General features: G+C 37.4%; 1 protein-coding gene across 1 annotated transcript; it reads right to left on the minus strand.

The window, feature by feature from the left end:
• Positions 1–1209: 1209 nt before the first annotated feature.
• snrnp48 (small nuclear ribonucleoprotein 48 (U11/U12)) lies at positions 1210–24109 on the minus strand. The gene is made up of 9 exons (XM_028817219.2): positions 23856–24109; positions 21179–21292; positions 17920–17980; positions 17321–17398; positions 13133–13318; positions 7490–7611; positions 6392–6513; positions 4653–4766; positions 1210–1414 (listed from the first exon to the last, which is right to left on the minus strand). The coding sequence occupies exons 1-9, from the start codon at positions 24018–24020 to the stop codon at positions 1363–1365; spliced, it is 1014 nt and encodes a 337-aa protein (XP_028673052.1). The 5' UTR covers positions 24021–24109; the 3' UTR covers positions 1210–1362.
• Positions 24110–24563: the final 454 nt, after the last annotated feature.

Below are 24563 nucleotides of genomic sequence, written 5' to 3' on the forward strand. Positions count from 1 at the left end.
AATGATGTGGTTGTGGTTAATGATTAGACAACTTGCCAATTTAATTAAAACATGAAAATAAAATTTCTAAAAACAAAGGTCTGTTTTTATTTTTATTTATTCATTTGGTTAGAAATTGGCATGCAATGCATGAGTGCGCAATCAACATATTTAAATTTTGTTATCATTTAGTAATTTGGTTTAACAAAACTGTTTTACGTTTACAGCTGTTCGTTTTAAATAATTCTGAGTACAGTAACTCAAATAAGTTATGTTAAACTAATTCCTTTCACTCTGGTTAGAGTAAATAATTTAAACCATCACAGAATTCATGAATGATTGTTCATTGTACCAGAGGGTGCTCGAGGACAACGTGAGACCATCTGTCAGAAGACTGAATCTCTACAGAAAATACACAAGCTAAACATACCAGCAATCCAATCAAGACATGGGCTTAACACTACAGTGTGTTTAAGTGGAAATTTTACACATAATAGAATCACGTTCCTCCAATGAATCATTAGTTTTCAAGGTATCAACAAAGACCATTGTCATATATAATTAATGTAAAATGCTATCTGAGGTCTGCGCTTCCATATGCTACACCAATCTATGAGTGATCCTTGCATTTCTCTGTTCGGTTGCTATTTAGAAACACGTACAATAAATGAATAGGTATTTCTTCTGGGTTCAATGTGTAAAGGATAAAAACAAAAATTACAAATTATAACTTTGAGCATAGTATATGTAACATTGCAGAACACTCAGGCCTCCTCATTCGTCAAGTAAAACTCAATCTGCAATTCCGATATGTTTATGATTTTATTATGATACAAAAATTCAACAAAACAAACAAGGAGCTAATCGCTTCACTTTTAATTCTAATGTTACGCTCACAAAAAGAACAAAAATTGAGGTTGTAAACAATTTCAGAATTTTAAATTGTACATTATTGAGAAGCGTAATTTTTGGTTATATTAGTTTCATGTGACCCATTAGCCTCCTCTGTCCAGCGGTTTCATCTTTTTCAAGGTAACCACACCAAAATGTACATTAACTATTAAACATCTTCAAACAAATTTTACATGTCATTTAAGAAACTCACCTCCACATGTCAGTTAAACAAAAGAAAAATCTTAAAGGGAATTGACCACATGTTGGTCAATTCTCAGCTGAATCAATACCACAATTGATATATTAAGAAAAAAATAAGACTTCATGAGGTTAGAGTTTTGGATAAAGACAAGTTTAATTATCTTGATGGAATGAATGCACTGTAAGAAAACAAACACTTCATAAACTATGAAAACAAATTATTAACTGTGTATGTTGCCCTGAGGACAGCATGTACGAACACAATCTGGCACAAAAAAAATAAAAACTCTACTTTCGCCTTTTACGGTCTCTGTGCCTTCCTTCAGGTGATCGTGAGTCCCTGAAACAAAATGAGGAAGAAAAAAATAAAGTTAAAAACTGCATTTCTTGTTTTAGCACCTTTTTGTGTTTGGACTTCTGTGAAAAAATTGATACCTGTTATAAAGTATTACAAAACATACACAAAGCTTGTTAAAGATAGAAATTCTCAAAAGAGTCCAGTGATTAGTAAATTTGTTGTAAAAAAGACCAGTGTGTGGGACAAAGCACAAGAAACACAGCAAAATGGTCACACTGACATGCAATTTTTGACACCAACTATAAAATTTGTTTAACCTTTTTTCTTTTTACTTAATCTCTAGCTGTGTTACCCAGCTTTGCCCAGAAAATTTTGTAAGACTCAAGTTATAATGACATCAGTTAATAAGATGTAGCAGAAGTACGATGCAGCTAAGTGCTATTCTATACAATTTGTTTTTTCTTTTCTTAAATAAACCAAGGACTAATAAAACTGGCAGATAGTGTGCTGTAGAGTTCATGACCTTGGATTTCAAACCCAGATGTTATGGGTTCAAATCCTACTATGGACACAGTGTGACCATGAGCAAGTAACTTCACCTGCCTGTGCTTCAACTGGAAAAAATGGCTTTATGCAAATGAAGGACACAGGAGAATCCATCTCTCAGTGCAGCACAGAGCATTATGTTAGCATAACATTAATAAATAGCAATAAATTAAAAAAAAAAAACACATCAGTTCATTTTCTGTAACATCACCAAATTTCAACCAAATTGAGATTTCGGGGTACAGTAATCCCTCCTCCATCGCGGGGGTTGCGTTCCAGAGCCACCCGCGAAATAGGAAAATCCGTGACGTAGAAACCATATGTTTATATGGTTATTTTTAGAATGTCATGCTTGGGTCACAGATTTGCGCAGAAACACAGAAGGTTGTAGAGAGACAGGAACGTTATTCAAACACTGCAAACAAACATTTGTCTCTTTTTCAAAAGTTTAAACTGTGCTCCATGACAAGACAGAGATGACAGTTCTGTCTCACAATTAAAAGAATGCAAATATATCTTCCTTTTCAAAGGAGTGCGCGTCAGGAGACAGAGAAAAAAGCAAGCAGTCAAAAAAAAATCAATAGGGCTTTTTGGCTTTTAAGTATGCGAAGCACCGCCGGTACAAAGCTGTTGAAGACGGCAGCTCACACCCCCTCTGTCAGGAGCAGGAAGAGAGAGAGAGAGAGCCACAGAAAAACAAAGTCAAAAATCAATACGTGCCCTTTGAGCTTTTAAGTATGCGAAGCACCGTGCAGCACGTCCTTCAGGAAGCAGCTGCACACAGCCCCCCTGCTCACACCCCCCTACGTCAGCGCAAGAGAGAGAGAGAGAGAGAGAAAGTAAGTTGGGTAGCTTCTCAGCCATCTGCCAATAGCGTCCCTTGTATGAAATCAACTGGGCAAACCAACTGAGGAAGCATGTACCAGAAATTAAAAGACCCATTGTCCGCAGAAACCCACGAAGCAGCGAAAAATCCGCGATATATATTTAAATATGCTTACATATAAAATCCGCGATGGAGTGAAGCCGCGAAAGGCGAAGCGCGATATAGCGAGGGATCACTGTATTTAGCGTTTCTATTATAGGGGGAGGTTTAATCCTTAAACATTGATATAGATTAGAAATGTATAAAACAAAAGACCACTGTATGTGTGTATGGAGCAGTCCTCTCTGCTCACACTCAGCCACAGCCACTAGATGGCGCATGCATGCACTTTTAAATTTTTTCGGTGCTTGCTACAAAAGACAAAGCAAATCCCACCACACAACAATGACGTTGTGCTAATGACACAGTTGAAAAGACACAATGTCGAAATGAAGCAATCACCGCGGCTCAACAACGTAAACCGTATTACTATTTTTAAAACTGTTAATATGCTGAAATAATTTTAGCCTTTGTGCATTTCCTGCTGTAAAAAAATAAACTGAAAAATAAATTCTCAGTTTAAAAACCTGATGCATATACACTACCAGTCAAATGTTTTATAATATCTCAGTTTTTCTTCAAATGTAATCAGTTGAAATGCAATGAGTAAGCTGCCAGGGGTTTAAATTTAAAGTTTAGGTTAGCAAAACCTGAAAAATGGACATTTTCAGAATATTACAAATGGGCCTTCTGCAGTGAACTACTAATAGGTTACAATCTACAGATGTTCTGCAACTAAAGTAAATTAAGCCTTACAAGTTGAAGCAAACAATTTGCACAGGTGGCCCAACTTCTGCCGAGTACTTAAAAACCCTCTGTGTGTCTTAAAGCAGAACTGGAACATACTGTGTTACTGCACCCTAGAAAGGTGTAACCTCCACTGATAATAGCAAGAAAATTGCAATTAACAAATGAAATGAGATAGAGCATTATTACAAAAACAAATTTAAGTGTCAGTGAGTACAGTGGTATCCTACATAACCCAAAGGCAACTGGAAAATGGAAGAAACTGATATACTGTAGGAAGAGATCTAGCAGACCCAAAGTCACAACCCAATCAAAAGACAAATTTCTGAGGGTCACCAGCTTATGTGATAGGTACAAACTGTTTGCTTGCAAGGCTTAACTTACTTTAATTGCACATAATTTTCTAGGATGTAACCAATTAGTTGTTTCCTGAAAAATGCCCATTTTAAATATTTTGATATTTTCCTTTTTTTCTAACAAACTTTACATTTACAGCTTCAGCAGTTTACTGCTTATCTTTTTACCATTTAAAGTCATTCGTTGTATTTCAACTGATTAAATTTGAAGAAAAGGAGGAAAAACAGAGATGTTATAAAACTTTTGACTGGTGGTGTGGATACATCTACTTCCAAAGTAAGGTGGTGTGCTGTGGGCTGAGCTAGTTCTTCATGATTGGCACAATTATAAAAATCAACTGTTAAGACAATATTTCAATATACAACTGTTTCTAAATTAACACAAACCTGACACAGCCCCTAGCTTTAAGAACACAGAAACTGAAGCATTTCCAAATATGCATGTATTTATTTTTCTGCATTAACCAAAGCTATAATGACTAATGTTTAAAAACAAATATATGTCAGGTTTGGGGTTAACATGCTGAAGAAAACCATTCCAGTACATCTTTTAAGACTCAATTTTGTTGTTGTTTTGAAGCTGGCTAATACCTGAGACTAAAGTGGTCATTTCTTTCATTTGAAGAATTATAACTAAAATCTTAAAAATGTAATATTAATTATTTTTAAATTGAAGCAGACTTTCCTTTACAATAAATATTCTCACCTTTTCCTTCTCGAGTCTCTTTCACGTTCCTTGCTTCTTCTTTTCCAACGGTGTGAAGAGTGTCCAGATCCTTTTGAACTTCCATAAGAATGATGGGAATCGACAGATGGTGATCTGCAAGTTGAATGGGAGAAGTCTGAGACACTTCTAACTCATTAATAACTAGGTCATTTAAATGCAAAAGAGAAGAATAAAAGACGTGTGGAAAGTATGAAAGCACCGGGTGATAATTAGCACTATAAATGATCCCAAATAATATAGTTAAACAAAGCCCTATGGTGACAGGTCAGATTTATGTGCAACAGGATTCAGATTTTCTCAGATTTTACTTTAAGGCACCTATTCCTGAAATAATCGTTGTGAACACATTTGCAAAGAGGATTAAAAGCAGAAAATACAGGTATTTCATTTAAAATATTTTTTATAAGTAAAGAACAGCTTGCATATAGCTCTAGAGATAAACTACTAGTAAATACAAGTTGAATTCTGCAAACCATTTTGTTTTTCTAGTGAAATGGATAATGCAGCTATCATGAAAATATTATGTAAACCTGCGTCTTTACATGCATTAATTACATACTTATGAAGCAGAGTGACAATTTTAAACTGCCAACTGAGTAATTGAATAGGGGCAAGTCTAACATGCTAAATAAAAAAGGTGAGGTTTTGCAAACCTCAAGTTTGGAGTACTGGGGTTACTTTTGACAGTAACCTCTCTTTTGAAATATGAATTAATTCTGTGGTCAAGAGCTGCTTTTTCCAGCTTTGTCTTTTAGCCAAGGTTAAGCCTTTTTTTAAATCACCTAGGAATCTTGAGAAAGTTACTCATGCTTTTACCTATTCTCGGCTTGCTTATTTTAACTCATTGTATTCCGGGATCAGCAAATCCCTGACACACAGATTGCAGCTGGTTCAGAATGCTGCTGCTCGTTTTTTTGGTTGGGGCAAAAAAGTCTGCCTCTGTATGTCCAATCTTTGCCTCTTTACTCTAGCTGTCAATTAGCTTCAGAATTGACTTTAAAATGTTGCTGCTGGTTTTGAAAGTCATTACTTGGGTATGGTCATGTCTATTTATCTGAACTGTGTGTTATACACCAGCCATCCAGATAGCGTGGATCTACTGGTCAGGTGTTTCTTGTGATCCCTCGTACTAAGTGCAAAATTAAGGGGGACAGGGCTTTTGCAGCTGCTGTACCTCATCTGTGTAATTCTTTATCTTATTACGTTAAGGAGTCTCCTTCAACTGAACTGTTTAAAACGAGATTGAAGATGCATTTCTATTCTCTACCTTTCAATGACTTTCAGTGATACTGATGGTTCCTAGTTACTGCTGGTTATATTGCGTTTTATTGTATTTTATTCTATTCAATTTATCTTTATTGTATGTTTTAATGTAGAGCACCCTGGCTACAGCATTACTGATGCTGTTTTAAATGTGCTCTATAAATAAATTTACATTAAAATGCAAGATAGACAGATAGATGATGATTCTGATTTCTTAAGGAACAGTGGTAATGTAATCAGTTTAATTTGCTGAATACAGAAGATGAAAATATACTGTAAATAAAATTGTGACTATGCTTTCAGGTTAAAAACACAACAGAATGAGATCAGTTATTATTGCATATCTAAAGTTATGAATGTGTATTATTTTTAAAAAGACAGGTGATCAGAAGAAAGATCACCATGAAAAGTGTCTAAAAAAACAAAAAAAAAAAACACAGGTGTGTTAAGCTTACCTTCCAGTAGCGCCAGAAGACACATCTCCATGTTCTTCCGATTTCTGCTTGGTGTCATCGCCATCTTCTTGCCAGAGCAGAGATAATTCTTCAGAGTGTACATCGATCACTTCACGAATTACCTGAGAGAGCCAAAGAGATAAAAGAATTTGCTATTTCATTACATCTTTAAATGTTTTTGGAAACAATCCTCAAACTCATATGCACATGATAAAAATGCATGTGACATTTCCTCACAATTCCTTTCTGCCTGAAGTTCATATAAACACACATCTTTTCTTCATCTCTGCCATTTTAACAGCGATTTTCCAGGTTCCATCAAGTTTGCAGGATTTACCCAAAAGACTAAGGGTAAAGTAGCATTAAAGTTTACGTTCACATGCCCTCCCTAACACCAAACTTCTTTAGTTGATTTTTACAACACAAAAGAAGGATGGTGACCTTACTCTAATCCCAGGTCACAGGGGTAACTTTATCTTTTCTAATTCATTAAAATATGTATATAAATACACACTTTACTCTGGTACAATATATTGTAATGGATGGCACACGTGGACTGGCATTGAACAAGGATCCTTATCCATCTGGGAGCCCAGTACAATGGAAGGACTGGGGGAGCCAAGTACAGCTGAATATTTTCTCCCTCAATTTATCTGATGGCAGTATCCTTGGGTTGGGAATTCTGACACAGACACCCACATGGCATGCTGGGATCTGTAATCCCATGGGGCAGCCCTGTTGAGTTCCGTGGGAGCTGCTGGGATTCATAATCCCTACTTTCCGGGGACATCCGGTTGACCCAGGAGTGCTTCCAACTGGCTATGCCCTAGCACAGATGTACTCATGGGTCTTATAAAAGAAGCTGCCCGATCTCAGCCAGGTGAGTCAGTGTAGGGTGGAAGAGGACAAAGCTTACCTGGAGGAGTGGAAGGTGAAGGAAAATGACTGGTGTGACAATGTATTTGAAAGCAAATAAAACCTTTCATTATATTGGGACTTGTGTCTGGGGATTGGGGTGCTGCAATGCCCCCTAGTGGTCACAATATTAATTATTCATTAACTAATGTACAGTACAATAAAACAGCTACTGATTCTAACCTCTGTATATGACTTCTTTGTTATGTGAACATTCTTTGCTCTGTAGGATTGCCTCCTCCTCTTATAGTCTCTCATTTCTGCAAGAACTTCAAGACGTGTTTTTGGTTCATTTAGATGTTCATCTAAAAAAAGCAGACAAAGGTAATGAAAAAAAATTTAAGTCAAAAACTGTCTATTAAAACAACCAAAGGCATGGTGTGCAAAAACAGTGTCTTGGGATATTTCTTCTCTTTTTAAAAATCATTATTTTCATATTGACATACAGCATCACAAAAAAAACAGGCTGATCAACCAAAAATCCCACACCCATAATCCCAATAAAATTGAAATAATTAAACTACACAAAACAACAGAAATATTGTTTATACAATAAAAAAATCTAACAAGAGAAATAAATAAACAAGCATAAGGGCACTCGTATTAGGATTCCCAACATTTTGGCTGGGGTTCTACATTATATTTATGATTTTTATGTGTCTTCTGTTTGGGCATTTTTTTATGGTTGGGAGTGAAGGCCTAGTGGTGAGGGTTGCAATCATGAGAATGTTACACACCTCTGTGAAGAGTGCAATGGGGTGGGATACCCTTTTACTGCATTGTATAAGCACGCATGCCTTAGAAATCATTGTGTACTTTGAGTTTAGTTTTCTTTGTCCCGAATTCTTTCTATTTCCACTCGTTTCAAACAAGATTTTTAATCCTTTCATACAGCCCACAAAGCTGAATGTACTGAACTTCCAAACTTCCAGCACAGATGGACAGTTGACATTTCCTTTTCTCAACTACTCTGGTGCTGTTGCTTGTCCTAACTTCCAGTTCTGCTTTGATGACCAACACAAATCTTTTCCACTTTAACTTGCTCAAAATAATCTAAATCTCTATGCAAAAGCATGTGCAAATGCATTATTACATTTTTACCCTCCCACCTTCTTACAGCTCTCTTGCCAACTTTGTTTTGTCTTAAATGTTAAGACTATAAAGACAATTTGGTTTCTTTTTGCATAGAAAGTTAGAAATGTAGTACATGCTTAGTTGAAAACAAGCAATTGCATAACTAGTTCTCTTCTACATTTAGTTAATTAAACATCTTGATTTCTGATCCTTCAGTATTACAGAAGGCAAGTTTTTAGAGCTCAGAAAATGTAAGCATGACATAATATGCAGGTGCACTCAGGACAAACTGTTTTGAAAGGTGGAACTTTTTTTTTTTTTATTTAGTTCACAAAAGGGACAGACACATTTATGGTTTATAGAATATTTTTGAAATATTCTATGCATTAAAAGCATTTTACAATACAACAGTTAAAATTCAAGCACATATAAGCCAGTAGATACTGATTTATGCTACCTATAAAAAGTACTCACCACTTGGACTTTCTCATGTTTAACTGTTTTGCAACATTAAATTACTTTGGGTTTAATACACTTTTTTGCCAATGTTCATCACGAAATGACTCTTAAATGCTATCCTCTTTAATAAAACCCTTGTGTGCGTCCATGTGTCCGTGTGTGTGTCTTCTGGTGAAGTGTGCATGCGTGGGGCACTCTTTATACATACAATAATCAGCTGCACACCAGCACAGATTAAAATACTTGCTAGGGAACTGCACAGTACTTGCTGGAGAGACGCCACAGGCACGATTATCAGCTGCACACCACACATTACATCAGTTGCTGGGGAGACTCTGCTAATTGCCCACTGTTGTGATAAAAAATTAAACGCATATTACGGACAAGGCGGAAGTACACAGAAGGGCAGAATGAGTGGCAGAGTCACCGGCCTCTAGCAGATGCTTCAAAGGCCGCCTGACATGTCCTACAAGACAGAGAGGGCAGGACCTATAAAATATCGCGCAGCCAATCCAATCAGATTTCGGTAAATGAGGTAAGACCTATAGTATAAGGCACGAAAAATCCAATCGGTTACTGAGACGCAGACACCAGCTTCCCCAAAGAGGTGGGAATAAAGTTTGTTGTTGTGTAAGTGTTCACTCTGAAGACGTCAGATTTGCGATTAAGAAGCTTGGCCCGGTAAAGTGTAAAGTGTCAGTCGTTTAAGGGGTTTTCCTAAATATACGAATTTTCATGATATTACAATAGGATGACTTTTAAAAGTAGATTTATTTTCATGCACATAAAATCCATTGCTGGGGAGACGCCACACATACAATAATCAGCTGCACGCCAGCACAGATTAAAATACTTGCTGGGGAACTACACAGTACTTGCTGGAGAGACGCCACAGGCATGTTGCCATTTAATATAGACTGTTCCTACTAATGTTTATGCACTACTTTTCTAGCGCCCATTATTGTAATGGGCTTAATGTCTAGTTTATTATAAATTACTAAACACAACATAACTGCATAATTATTCACTCCCTTTACTGTGACCCACCTCAGTCATCACAGGTGTAGTCAATTGGTTTAGAAGTCTCATAAATACTTAAATGGAGATCCCCTGCGATGACACCAAGGTGTTTCAATTGATTATAGTATGAACACACACAAAGAGGCACTCCACAATAATCTATGACAAAGTTATTGAAAACTACTACCAAGAAGATGGATAGCAGAAAATTTCCAAGTCACTGAATACCCTCCTTTAATGGAAGTTATGCTTAAGCTATATAACACACTAGTAGTGAGGCTTCAGCAAAAATATGGATAATACATTTTTTAAGCATACAAAAAAGATAACAGTGCTAAAGTAAATCCAGAGGAGAATGAACAGGCCGATTCAGAAAAGAGATATGAGCTGAAGAAAGACTGATAAAGTTGAAAACCTTCTCAATTTAAGCAAACAGAGATTAAAGGTAGTATAATTGAAGTATGTAAAACTATGAAGTAGAGGTGTGCAACATTTGCAAAAAAGTTATACCTAAATATTTTTTGTGACTTTGACAAAAAACAGTAAGTGGGCAATATTTTACAAATGTGTTTGCAAAAGTCCTCTTGATCTAGCTTGGTCTTATTACTAGGTTATTAATTATAGCTTACTAATTAAATTAATGCAAACAACAGTTAAGGAAAACAGGTCTTATTTATTTACTTAAAACTGAAGTAAAATAACACAAAAACATTAAAATCACCAGTCAAAGTATTACTTAGATCATGCAAGTATGAGTAAAGCATTTCAAAGCAGCCTACAGGATTTACACAAAAGGTCAATAAAACTATTATAAAGACAGCACCCCCCTTAACCTTTAATGTTATCAAGATATGAATCCAAAGGGAATAAAATGCTAATCAGAATTGAACTATAGAGCATGAACATTACAATCTGGATAAACTGCTCTGCTATAAGCTGAATTGTACAGCAAGCAAGAACAAAAATCTAGCAAGCTGTACTATAGTGTAAAAATCCAAAGTTCTGTCAAATACTGAACAGGAAAAAAAAAAACTATAGCATTTATAAACAAGTTCTGTCATGCAGGCACAAAGACACAAAACAAAACTAACATTTTAAACAAATAACTAACTTCAGGTTCTGCCCAATACTGCACAAAGATATCAGAAAAAACAAAAACTGTAAAATTATATTGAGGAAACTTCCAAGTTGTGTGACAGAAACACCATTCTACCTACAGCAACGGGCTTCAGAGCACCACAGTTACATGTTACAACATTTCCTCCGGTGCAGAAAGCCCCTTCAGAAGGGCTGCTTGAGGCAGAGATGCACAGGTACTTTTTTTTGCAAGTTTCTCCAGTTTAGGGAAATTAAATTCTTAAAATTCTGTTTTCTACCACTCAAGTGGATTTAGATCACTGTCCACCTCAAGTGTCATCAAGTAAGTCTTGATTTCTTTTTCAATGGCAGTGTGCAGAGACTAGCCTTCTCTGAATTCCTGTGTGTTTTTGAAATAGCAGCTAAAAAACCTTTTCTTCTTTTTTTGCTCCCTCCCTTGTCATCACCTGCTCCAACGTCTGTAGCCACAGGGGTGGAATGGAGCGGGGTGAGGATCTGTGCGAGTGTTGTAAATAATGAAAGAAAAAATTGTACTTTGGAATCGAGGACCCCAAACAAGACAGCTCGCAAAATAAAAACACACCCGATAGGCATATGCTTCTTATGGAAATAAAAATAATCAATTTGAACAGATTAATAATTCGTCCAAACAGACTGATAATTTGTTCCAACACCTATGGGTCTCCATACTAGATCAATTTCACTTACATTTGCATTTTATACAAGAACAACAGTTTCGTATGCCATGACTCACTCATCTCAATCTCAGTTTATTACCTGCAGTGGTTTTGACTACATTTAGTTGCATTTCTGTTACAATTACAGGAAAAAAAGGCAATTAATCTTGACACAAAAATGAAGGTGATCAAGCAGTATGAGGGAGGAAAGAAAGTGAATGCGATCGCATGGGACTTTAAGTTATCCCATTGTAACTGGTGTTTACTGCACACACTGTACTAGTGCACTCTGGCTTTGAATCCAGTTAACTTCTGAAGCTTCTGCATTGTGACTCACGATGTGCCACTTCATGTGAACTGTCATAAAGGAGTAATGAAACTATATAGAACTTTTTTTTCTGTTAAGGCTTATTATTAATAAAGTATCTATCTAACTGGGTAAAATGTTAAAACAGAAAACATTTGAGTGTTCAAACTCTGCCAGTACAATTCCTCCCCTCACAGTTAACAAAATGGACACTGGGTAACATAACACAGACAAAGAGGTGTGCTATTGATCTTTTCTTGCAATATGAGGAAAATACTCTTTAATTTCAGCTCGTACATTGTTAAAACAACAATTAAGATATTATCATAGACGACCTAGAAAATCCCGGTGGTTACTTTAAAATAAATTCTTCATTAAGAACACAAAGTTAATGCTGGAAACTTAAGAGTAAACTTAAACAAATGGAAGAAAAATTTTTCCCCTCCCACACAAAGAACCATAGACATGTGGAAACACATTGTCAGGTAGATGGACAGAAGAGTAGGGCTTTGGGAACCTGTAAACCATGACTCAATGTTATTTTGGAGAATCAATTAGAATAGGATTGGCAAGCTTATTAGGATGACTGGCCTGTTCTAATGTACAGTTGAGTACATCATTAAATAATAGAAAGAAAATGGCACAGTTCTAAATATAGCTAGAGCAGGCCATCCTCAAAAACTGTATGACAGTGCAATAAAGTAGTAAGAGAGGCCTCCCAAGAGACCTATGACAACTCTGAAAGAGTTCACCTTTGATGGTTAAAATGGTAAAGATTGTGCATACATCAATTGTTGGCTGGGTTCTTCACTAGTCACAAACTTCTGGAGAGTCGAAAATAGAAAGCTTTAGCAATAAGTTAAATGTTTGACATTTGAAATGCAAGATTTTACAATACAGACTAAAAGATGTATGATTCAGGGCAGAATCCAATTAGTCTTAAAAAATGCAAAAATCATAGAATTCATGCGCACAATGCTGTTCTCAAAGTTCCCAGAAATGTATTAATACAGATTTTTTTTTTTTAAGACATATTTATCAAAACAGCACAACTGGTAACCAGCAACTAACAGATTTAAACGTAGCATAAGCATACGTATATATCTTTTCCTGTTATTCAAAACAAAGAGAAAAATACACAACATCTACCATGAAGTCTAGGTAATAAATGAAGACAAAAATGTTTCATACCTTTTTTCAATTTTGCAGCTAAATCCACATATAAGTCATCATTTGGGTCAACCTCTGCTCTAGGCATTTCAGGCTTTGCCTCTTTCACAACATGGTCATAAACTGCGAGTCGATCAGCAACTGTCAAGTCACAAATTGCACGCTTGTGATTCTGCGGAACTTCAGATTGAGATGCAGAATACTCACCTGTAGCAGAAATGCAAGATCTTTACAAACACAGAAGAAAAAAGAGGCAGAACAAGAAATACTTTGCAAGAATAATATAATATAAGTACCTCCCAAAATATTTATACTCTTTAATGCAGTACTATTATTCTATTTACGAGTGTAAGCAAGTAAGATTCACTACCTCCAGAATATCTAATGATTAACGGATTTTACCTTTTCATCACACATTTATTTTTTTCTAGAAAAAACTGCAATGATTAAGTCTTGTATTAGATTATTAAATCAGTTCAGCCATTTTCTAAACCTACCTTAAAGTAAACTCCTATAACAGTACATTTTTATTGTTTGTTAATATATATGAATCTGGGGTCGAAAGCCATTTTTTAAAATAGCCTTTCCACATAGGAAGACGGCATGAAATGTTTGCTTCTGAATAATATTTTCAAGCACAAATATAACAGTTGGTCATTTTGGGACATTTGCAGACTTCAGTGCAATTATGAACACACGCAATCATTCAGAGGTAGGATTAAGAGAATGAAGAAACACCAAGTATGTATGAATTAATCTGTAAGAAGAGAACAACTTTTTTAGGGAAGATAATACTGTGAAAATCGACATGTGCTAGTACTGACCTACTATGGTTAAGTCAGGAAACACTGCAACACAAACCTTTACAAAAATATGTATATATTATGGCCTGTATGGGGTATCTCAGACCCCCAAACCACAGACACAACTATGCCAACGACAATCCCAGGTTCAAACTGGCCTTTTGTTTTAAAACAAATACCTTAAACAGGTTTCATTCACAATACAATTTTAGTTTTCTTTATTTTCCTTTCTCTTCTACTCCTCCCCAGGCAAGCGTTGTCCACCTCCTCTCCTGACTCCCTGAGTGAGCTGAGGCAGCTCCCTTTATGTTGGACCTTGGGAGTATTTTCATCCCTATGACATTGCTACTAGGAAGCACTTCCATGTCAAGCAAAGCACCCTCAGAATAAAGACATCCAATCTTAACAGCTGCCTTTGGACCGCAACAATAGCACTCAGGAGGGCTGCCCAACCAGACTACAATTCCCAGAGCGTCCTGCGGGTATGCATATGGGTGATCCAGCAAAGAGATGCTGCCCTTTAGCACATCAACCCTGAAAGGTGGACATCTGTGTGAAAAGTACAGTACTGAGGAAGACTCAGTGAGGGCTCAAACCAGGTGACCAGTGCAAATTAAACGTGTATAATAGATTTTTTTTTTTTTGCCATTGTTAGCTAGCCTTAGATCAACAAGCTCTGTATTATTTTTTGTATTAATGTTACTGAAGTACTAGTTTTTAGTAATCAGTGTATATAGCCAGAAAACTGATAAATCCATCCATCCATCATCCAACCCACTATATCCTAACTACAGGGTCACGGGGGTCTGCTGGAGCCAATCCCAGCCAACACAGGGCACAAGGCAGGAAAAAAACCCCGGGCAGGGCGCCAGCCCACCGCAGGGTGCGCACACAAACACACACACAAAACTGATAAATCAAAAATCATATTTTTTTTTTTGGCAAAGCAAGAGTCTCTTTGTGTTGTTACATGTTATATATCTAAATGGAAATTGAAGTGCGCTACATAAAATTAATCGGAAACAAGTTATATCTTCAACTAAAATGCTCTATACCCACACTGATGTACATGAATGTGAAGCACATGTTGAACAAACTGTGACACAACCTCCAAATTGCCTTATATTTGCTGTTTTGGCAATTATTTTACTAAAAGACAGGATGAAAATAAAAGTCTAAATGTCTAGCAATCAGAAGTTAGATAGAACATAAAGTAGCAAATATTTTTGACAGGACGTCGATTACAACATCTGAATTAATCTATTTCAATTACAGAAGAAAAACAGAAAATTATATTAATGAAAACACTACACTGGCTCAATAACTTTAATATTCTCATTAACAATTAATAGGTGAAGCCTTTATAAAGAACTGGCAGATATTACAAAAATCCACTGCCTTTTTGGTATCTCATCTGTTTAAAAGGATATCATTTTGAAAGGATACTGAATGTAAATACTCTTTAATAGAGGAGAACCAGCACGTTCAACGTTCATCTTTATACTCACCCCTGTTACTGAAAAAGAAAAAATACAGTGATAAAACAGTTGTGATATATCACACCACCTTTCATGTTATTTGTGATAAATGTTAATCAGCTAAACATTGGGGAAAAGACTTCTTGCCTTTATTATAAAGCAGAGACATACTAGACATGTAATGTCAATCAAAGGCTTTAAAAGAATATTAAGCATCATTTGATTTATGAAAAAAATGGTTGTCAAAGGACAAATCATTAAAGAAAATAAATCAGATCTGGACACACCATATTAGCTATTAGGAAAATGGGCTGAGATTTCAATAGCTCTTACAAAGAAATATTGAGATGGCCAATAAAATGTTTATTTAATACTTTGGTTAGGGTGTTTTCCACAGCTAGAATTACTATGGTTATATTTCGCTTGACTATAAATAGTAAAAATAGGTAAACGTAACAAACTCACTATTCAAATTCTATGCGTACTTCGGGTTATCTAAATTTAACATAACAGGACATTTTCAAACCCACTTAATCCAATACAAGGATGTAAGGCACTGGAGGCTATCCCATCGGCACTGGGCACAAGTCAGAAAGTAGTCATTGACTGGACACCAAGTCCATTGCAGGGCCTAATCACACACGCGACCATACTCACACAGGTCTACCCAGACATGGAGACTATGTGCAAATTCTACGCCGACATCGAGCAGCCACATCATTTTAATTAAGACACTTCATTCATGAGGTAGTAACGCTAACTACTGTGCCCTTATCCTAAATTTTCATATTGTTGAAGCAAGGGATATCGGGTATATAGTATAGTCTCTTCTACATCTAAAATGATAGGTTGGTGTAATGAAATCCTGGCAGTGGCTCTGAGGCTAAGGATCTGTGCTGGTATTCAGAAGGTTGCCGGTTCGAATCCCTGTCACTGCCAAAAGAGATCCTACTTTGCTGGGCCCTTGAGCAAAACCCTTAACCTGTAATGGCTCCAGGGGCGCTGTACAATGGCTGACCCTGCGCTCTGACCCCAAGGGGTATGCAAAAACTAACAAATTCCTAATACAAGAAATTGTATAAGGCGAAATAAAGAACAAAAAAAATGATTAAATAATCTCGACAGAGATAACTACCTTAAGCACAGGCCTGACAATTTCTGGTATTTGTTAGTTTACATGTTACGTAAATAACTTGTGCTTGTACTTAATAGTAAAAATAAATAAATAAATTAAGAGGAGGTATGCAATACAAAGGCAAATTCAATTCATTTTAGGATATTAAAAAAGGTTATAAGGCACAGTGTTAAAAAATTTTAAAACATATGTTTTAAGAAAAGAATTGCTCTGGAATTTAGAACATACTTGGAGAAGAAACCTCAAAAATTACAAGAATACTTATCCAGGACTCCTTTTTTGTTAATCAAAGATGGATCATGCCTCCTTGGCAATAACATTCTGCTTACAATGAAAATACTGCTGATAAGTGTGGAGAATAAATAACCTATATGCATTAATAAAACTAAGAACAATTGCTTGAACTTTACTTTTCATCTCTCTCAACAATTCAAATAATATCTTGAACTAAGCACAATACTCTCCAATATCCTTAGTTTAAAAAAAAAAGAAGAAAACTAAGTACAAGAAATGCAATTCAAATATGGCAGGCCATGACATGGGCTGTAACCCCAGAGCACAAGACTCGTGGGCAGTACAGTTCAGCAGCCACAATACATTACAGAAAAAGTGGTGTGGATACATATTGTTCATTGCATTTCATTACCAAAAATAATAATAATCAACCAACAGCACATGCCCAGGTGTGTCCAGTCTGTTATTGCCCCTTGTACTAGTAGCACCTCATTGTCATTCCATCTCTGTTCACTCAACTGTATGCCAACAATATCAGCTTTCAGAATTAAGCTCTTACTTTGGCTGTATATTTCTCCTTTTTCATAAGGTGCATTACTTTTTGCTTGGAGTATTATCTGATTCTGTAAAGTTTTGTCTGAAATTAAAAATTATAATTTATTACACCCACAAGAATATTAATCAAAAGGAGAAAGCAGAACCACAATTAAAATACATTTAAAAAATAAACAAACCCTCACAAAGCCAATATCAGCATTATTCTAAATGTGACCATAATGCACTTTGCAACAGAAATACATGCAACAAAAGACAGATCTGATACCAAAAGAAAATATATATACTGTATGCTTTAAATACATATACATTTCAAAACAGCATCAAAGCATAAGCAAGTAAAAGAATTGCAATAGTTACAAACTGGCAGCTTTTTTTTAAATTTGTTAACTTACACACTACATACGAGATCTGATGTTTACCAAATGAAAATACATTTCACTTCTGGAAAGCTAATTCACAGAAAACCGATTTAAAGTGGCTATTTTAGGCAAAATCTAGAAAGGAGTAACAAAACTAACAAAATGTAGAAGTTTAACAAATTGTTACTTTACATTTTTAGAAGGACTTAAAATTTCTTTTATTAAAATTTTATTTACATACCTATAGTCACAGAAGGAACATTTGCCTTTGAATAAAAAAAGGATGGATCGTACATTTCAGCCTAATGAAGGAGAAAAAAAAAAGATTCCAGGTTAAATCGCAAAAAATAACATAATGGGATACTGCTGTCACTAAGCACAATACAGAAAAAAACATTTGGTATTCAGTACTTCTGAAGTGTTGTATAGTAGGTCAAGAACGTTCAGACAGACTGTTCTTTCTGGGACACTCAAAGATTTTAAGGGTCGCAGAAAGCAATGGTCACCTTCAACATCATCATTACTATCCATCCATCCATCCATTTTCCAACCCGCTGAATCCGAACACAGGGTCACGGGGGTCTGCCGGAGCCAATCCCAGCCAACACAGGGCACAAGGCAGGAACCAATCCTGGGCAGGGTGCCAACCCACCGCAGGACACACACAAACACACCCACACACCAAGCACACACTGGGGCCAATTTAGAATCGCCAATCCACCTAACCTGCATGTCTTTGGACTGTGGGAGGAAACCGGAGCGCCCGGAGGAAACCCACGCAGACACAGGGAGAACATGCAAACTCCACGCAGGGAGGACCCGGGAAGTGAACCCAGGTCCCCAGGTCTCCCAACTGCGAGGCAGCAGCGTTTCCCACTGCGCTACCGTGCCACCCAGTAATAAATCTTTGTAAAATAATAATATTATAACAAGAGTTGCAGGTGTTTCATTTCATGGGGAGGGATCCTTTAAGGTTTGGTTTGCATGGCACATGCAGCACATGGCAAATAATATATACAAATCAGCCATGGCACTGAGCTGCCTGCACAAGGATCTGTGTTATAGGAGTATATCCCGTGGCAGTACTCATGATATTCTCAATATGTTCGGTTAATGCACACCACTTAAATAAAAACACTGCAAGTTTTTTTTTTTTTTTAAACTTTGCCTCCTGCTTGCCCATCCCCTTTGCGTCTCTGCCGCTCGCGTTGTGAAGGGTGGGCTGAGCACATGCTAAGGAGATGCAGTCGGATCAGCTGCTGGCTTGCTGCGGTCGGGCTGCGTGTTCTGCTTGTCGCACTGTGCATCGATCATTTAAAAGCCTGTACATCAGCTGTCCTTTTGTCTCACTGCCTTGTCTCGCAGCACGTCAAAGTGTCTTTCCAAGAAGATCACGTCTCGACCGAACATTTTTTTATTATTATAGAGAGATATAAATAAAATGCATGCGGGGTGGAAGGCTGGAGTACTGATCGCATGAGATCAGGGGCGTTTTGGACTTCACCAACTTAAGACAGGCTCATCTGTCTGATGCCTTACATTTTATTTTCCACAACAGAATGGGAAAAAAAAAGCAGAGATTGCAGTTGATCTCGCCAAACCTGTAATGCCTTCATACAGGCACAGGCCCTGTCAGAATGCAACAAGCTTCCAATGACTCTAGAAACATGACACTGTGTTGAAATGTCTGCATAGAGTCATGTTTTTTTTTTTTTTTTTCTTCTCACCCTTCCCAGTGATTCCTAGATGTGCTTTCTGTTCTCAGGTTTACAAGATCTCACAACTAGATTTAATAAGTTTGACATCCTCTACAACTACAAGTCATGTAAAGTTCCGCCGGCTTAATTATTTGTCTCTCTATAACTAAATACAACTTTAGACACTATCAGGCAAATTTTACTGATAATAAATCATTTTTTAGATACCAACAATACAAAACTAACATTCATAAGCTAAGCCTGCAGTAACTATTTTAAAATTTTTTTTTTTTTTTTTTTGGAAATGTAAAAACTAAAACTGTAAGGCATATTCAGGGCGCTAAAGCATGATGTATAATGCAGCAATACAGTAATCCCTCGCTATATCGTGCTTCGCCTTTCGCGGCTTCACTCTATCGCGGATTTTATATGTAAGCATATTTAAATATATATCGCAGATTTTTTGCTGGTTCGCGGATTTCTGCGGACAATGGGTCTTTTAATTTCTGGTACATGCTTCCTCAGTTGGTTTGCCCAGTTGATTTCATACAAGGGACGCTATTGGCAAATGGCTGAGAAGCTACCCAACGTACTTTTCTCTCTCTCTCGCGCTGACATTCTCTGATCCTGACGTAGGGGGATTGAGCAGGGGGGCTGTTCACACACCTAGACGATACGGACGCTCGTCTAAAAATGCTGAAAGACTATCTTCATGTTGCTCCCTTCTGTGCAGCTGCTTCGTGAAGCGACATGCTGCACGGTGCTTTGCATACTTAAAAGCTCGAAGGGCACGTATTGATTTTTGATTGTTTGTTTTTCTCTGTCTGTCTCTCTCTCTCTCTGCTCCTGATGGAGGGGATGTGAGCTGCCGCCTTCAATAGCTTTGTGCCGCGCGGTGCTTCGCATACTTAAAAGCCAAACAGCCCTATTGATTTGTTTGCTTTCCTCTCTCTTTCTGACATTCTGTGCTCCTGAGGCGCACTCCTTTGAAGAGGAAGATATGTTTGCATTCTTTTAATTGTGAGACGGAACTGTCATCTCTGTCTTGTCATGGAGCACAGTTTAAACTTTTGAAAAAGAGACAAATGTTTGTTTGCAGTGTTTGAATAACGTTCCTGTCTCTCTACAACCTCCTGTGTTTCTGTGCAAATCTGTGACCCAAGCATGACAATATAAAAATAACCATATAAACATATGGTGTCTACTTCGCGGATTTTCACCTTTCGCGGGGGGTTCTGGAACGCAACCCCCGCGATGGACGAGGGATTACTGTAATTCACAAGTAAGTTCATAATAAAAGTATGATTGTAAAAGTGTTTTATGTTTCTAATTGATCCCTGTGTGGATGTGGATTTGTGCATAACTGGGCTCTGCAATGTCCTGGGGGCGTCTAGTGCGGCCAGGATTAGGAGGAAGAATGCTACAATATTCTAACATGTTGTCAGTTTTCCCGAGATAAGCACCAAACCACTAGAGATTTTACTGTTAGTGAGCAAGCCACAAATCAAAAGGCACGGTGGCATTTCTAATCCCTAACTATTTCTCTGTGGTGGTAGAAAACACAAAAAAATACTCATAAATTTTGTTGTGTTATGCGTAATACAATTCATATAACTATTCAAAGCAATACAACAACATTAATTTAAACATGCTTTCTGATAAAAAATTATACTAGCAACAATCATTTCTGCCCAGCCCTAATCTGGAATGAATTACACAGATTTCAGAATGTTATCCAATCATTTCTACAGCTCGTCCCTAAAGATGAGCTCACATATTACTTTTCGACATCCTTGGACTGACCTCTTCTTCCTGTGAATAACCCATCATTCTCAGCTTGCAAGAAGTGGCGTGCTTTTCCAAGGAGTTCTTTGGAATGCGGTGATTATTATTATAGGGGCAAATAACAAAAGGTTCCTGCAGCAAAAAAAAAAAATAGTTAAGACAATGTATTATCAATCAGTCTTTATTGTCATACAGAGTACAGTGCACAAGTATATTCAAATTATTATTTGAGGGACTACTTCGCACAGTACAACCATTTAGATAGATAGACAAATACTTTATTAATCCCAAGGGTTAAATTCACATGCTCCAGCAGCAGCATACCGATAAAGAAAATATTAAATTAAAGAGTGATAACAATGCAGGTATACAGACAGAGAATAACTTTGAATAATGTTAGCGTTTACCTCCCCCCCCCAAGGTGGTACTGAAGAATTGCATAGTGTGGGGCAGGAACGATCTCCTCAGTCTGTCAGTGGAGCAGGACAGTGACAGCAGTCTGTCGCTGAAGCTGCTCCTCTGTCTGGAGATGATCCTGTTCAGTGGATGCAGTGGATTCTCCATGATTGACAGGAGCCTGCTCAGCACCCGTCGCTCTGCCACAGATGTCAGACTGTCCAGCTCCATGCCTACAATAGAGCTTGCCTTCCTCACCAGTTTGTCCAGGCGTGAGGCGTCCTTCTTTATGCTGCCTCCCCAGCATGCCACCGCATAGAAGAGGACGCTCGCCACAACCGTTTGATAGAACATCTGTACTAACATTTACTAACAAATACTGGTGCAATGGTAAAGTTACAGTACCGTCTTGCAACAATAAAGAACAATAAACTACAGAGTACAAAATATTGCGCAGCACCTAGTGACATACAGCTTGGAGCAGTAAAAATGAGGTAGAATATGGTAATACAACAAAAGTGACCAGTGTTGTTAAATGAGAGGTTGTAATCTCTGTCGCAGCTTAGGAATTAAGCAATTGACAGTTCTGAGATACAAAAGAAATAATAAAGTGCAGTATAATAAACACATTGCAGATAAGCTTTACCATTGTATGCACTTTGTAGATCTTAGAAAATGTCTCACATATTAGTGAGAGTTCTGGATTTAGTGGTACAGTAAGTGACACTGCGTGATAATGTATTCCCAGATACAGCATACAGATCACAGGTTAAGCAATAAATGACCAATTCTGACAATATGACAATATGGGCAAAAGTATGTGACATGAATATGCAGATTACTAGTTAGATAACTGGTAAACAAAAACCTAGAATTTAAAAAGAGTAACATTGTTAGCCAATAATGTCAATACTGCCGATCTATGCTTGTTCAGCAGTCTCATTGACTGGGGATAAATAGGGTCGCTGAACCTTGTTGTTTGTGTATGGATGGTCTCGAGTCATTTTCCAGATTGAAGGAAAGAGAAAAGGTCCACGGCAGGATGGTTTCAGCCCTTCATGAGGCACTCTGCCTCTCTGAGGCAGGCTGTAGTGTAGATATCCTGACCTTTTGGTTAACTGTGTGCAATTCTCCAAACCTTTTATAAGGCTGTACAGTCCTGGGCAGAGCAGCTGCAAAACCAGGATGTCATACAGCCTGTGAGGACAGAAAACATAGCAAACCTGCACAAACTAGTCAGTACTGAAGGTTACAGTTCCTAGATTACAAATACCAATCAGTTACACATAAATTCATCAAACAACAGCCTTCAAACACTTCTTAAACATAGTGCAGGAGTCAGAATTTTCAATAGAGGTAGAAAGCTTGCTTCACCAGCCAAGCGCAACACATGAAAGGTCTGGACTGAGATTTGATTTTGATACCATACAGAAGTGACATCACCAGACACCAAACATCTGCAGTCCTGGGTGGGTCAAGAAGCTGGGCACGATCTCACAAATGTCCCCATATACAGTATTTAGATGCTTACCCACGGACTACTCTGTAGGTAAGCATCAAGGATTTGAACTTAATATGTGCCACTACAAGGAGCCAGCGTTGTGATCTGAAAAGAGAAGTTGCATTTGCCTGACTCGGTCGTGTAAACAGCAGACATGATAGATAGATAGATAGATAGATAGATAGATAGATAGATAGATAGATAGATACTCTATTAATCCCAAGGGGAAATTCACAAAGTGCTACTGCATTTTCAATCATTTGTAAAGGCCTGGTGACACATGCTGGTATTCTTGTCAGCACAAAGTCGCAGTGGTCGAGACGTGACAAGAACAAGTTGGGACCAGGATTTCCTAATGATAATTGCTGTGTGCTCTTTCCTCTTGGGGTCAGTAGTGAGAGTGAAGCTCTTGACCAACATCACACAGAACAATTCATCTGCCTATTTTCAAATCCTCTTATTCCAGATGTGGTCCTCTTTTTCTTAATATACCTTTTTATGCATACTAAGGTAAATTGTACACTGCACAGCGATTCTGAGAAAAACATTCCACACAAAACTGAAAGGTAATTCAACATGGAATTCAAATAAAAGTCGGTTATGCGTCGCGCATTGTGAAACCGGACGCAACGAAAACCTGCAGCCACCGCGATTTATCGCGTTGCAGAGGAAAATTCTTTACAAGAACCGGGCAAAAATGTTCATATACGTAGGGGACTGCGTAACTTAAAAAGATGGTTTACAACTGTAATTTTGTATTCTTATTTTGAATAATAAAACTGCAATACTGGCTCATACCAATACATCGTCGGTGTCTTGCATGTGTCGGCTCCATCCCAAAGTATCAAACCAGACATTCAGTTTGTTCTCGCAACTCCCCGCAAACTCCGTTAGTTCCTGTAGCTGCTTCAGCCTGTTCTGCAGCTTGTCGGGCAGACATGTTTCGGCCGGAGTATCACACATTTAAACAAAACAATATATTACAAATTAAGATAAATACAGGATATGCTCCGCAAGTCCCACAACTCTCGATTTCACGCTTGCGCGCCTGACCACGGCGCAACCTCGTAAACGTCATCCGAGCAGAAGCGCAAATCGTTGTATCAAAATAAAAGTTTTACTAGAAACGTTCTGCGCCTAGAATAGTGACACTGCCATCTACTGGACTCCATTTGCAGCTGCACCCCATACATGTTTTCAGAGGTATAGTAAAGTATATTTTCATTCTTTGTATAAGTGTTTTTTACCCTTACTGAGCAAATTCTTAGGACCCCTATACAACTAATGGATAGGTTCTTCTTTTTCCCTGAAAACAGCCTCGATGCTTAGTGGCATGGCTTGAACAAGCACTACAAGCCCAGACCTACACTTTTGGGACCCTGAAGCTTGAACTGTTATGGGGGCTCCCTCGGAACCAGCAAACGTTACAGTACTTTTCCATTAGAGCTAAGGCTTAAAATAGGAAAAACGTTTTTCGTCAGCTTTTAGAACATTTAATAGCTCTGT

Source organism: Erpetoichthys calabaricus, chromosome 13 (genome assembly GCF_900747795.2).
Source record: "Erpetoichthys calabaricus chromosome 13, fErpCal1.3, whole genome shotgun sequence".
NCBI lineage: Eukaryota > Metazoa > Chordata > Cladistia > Polypteriformes > Polypteridae > Erpetoichthys > Erpetoichthys calabaricus.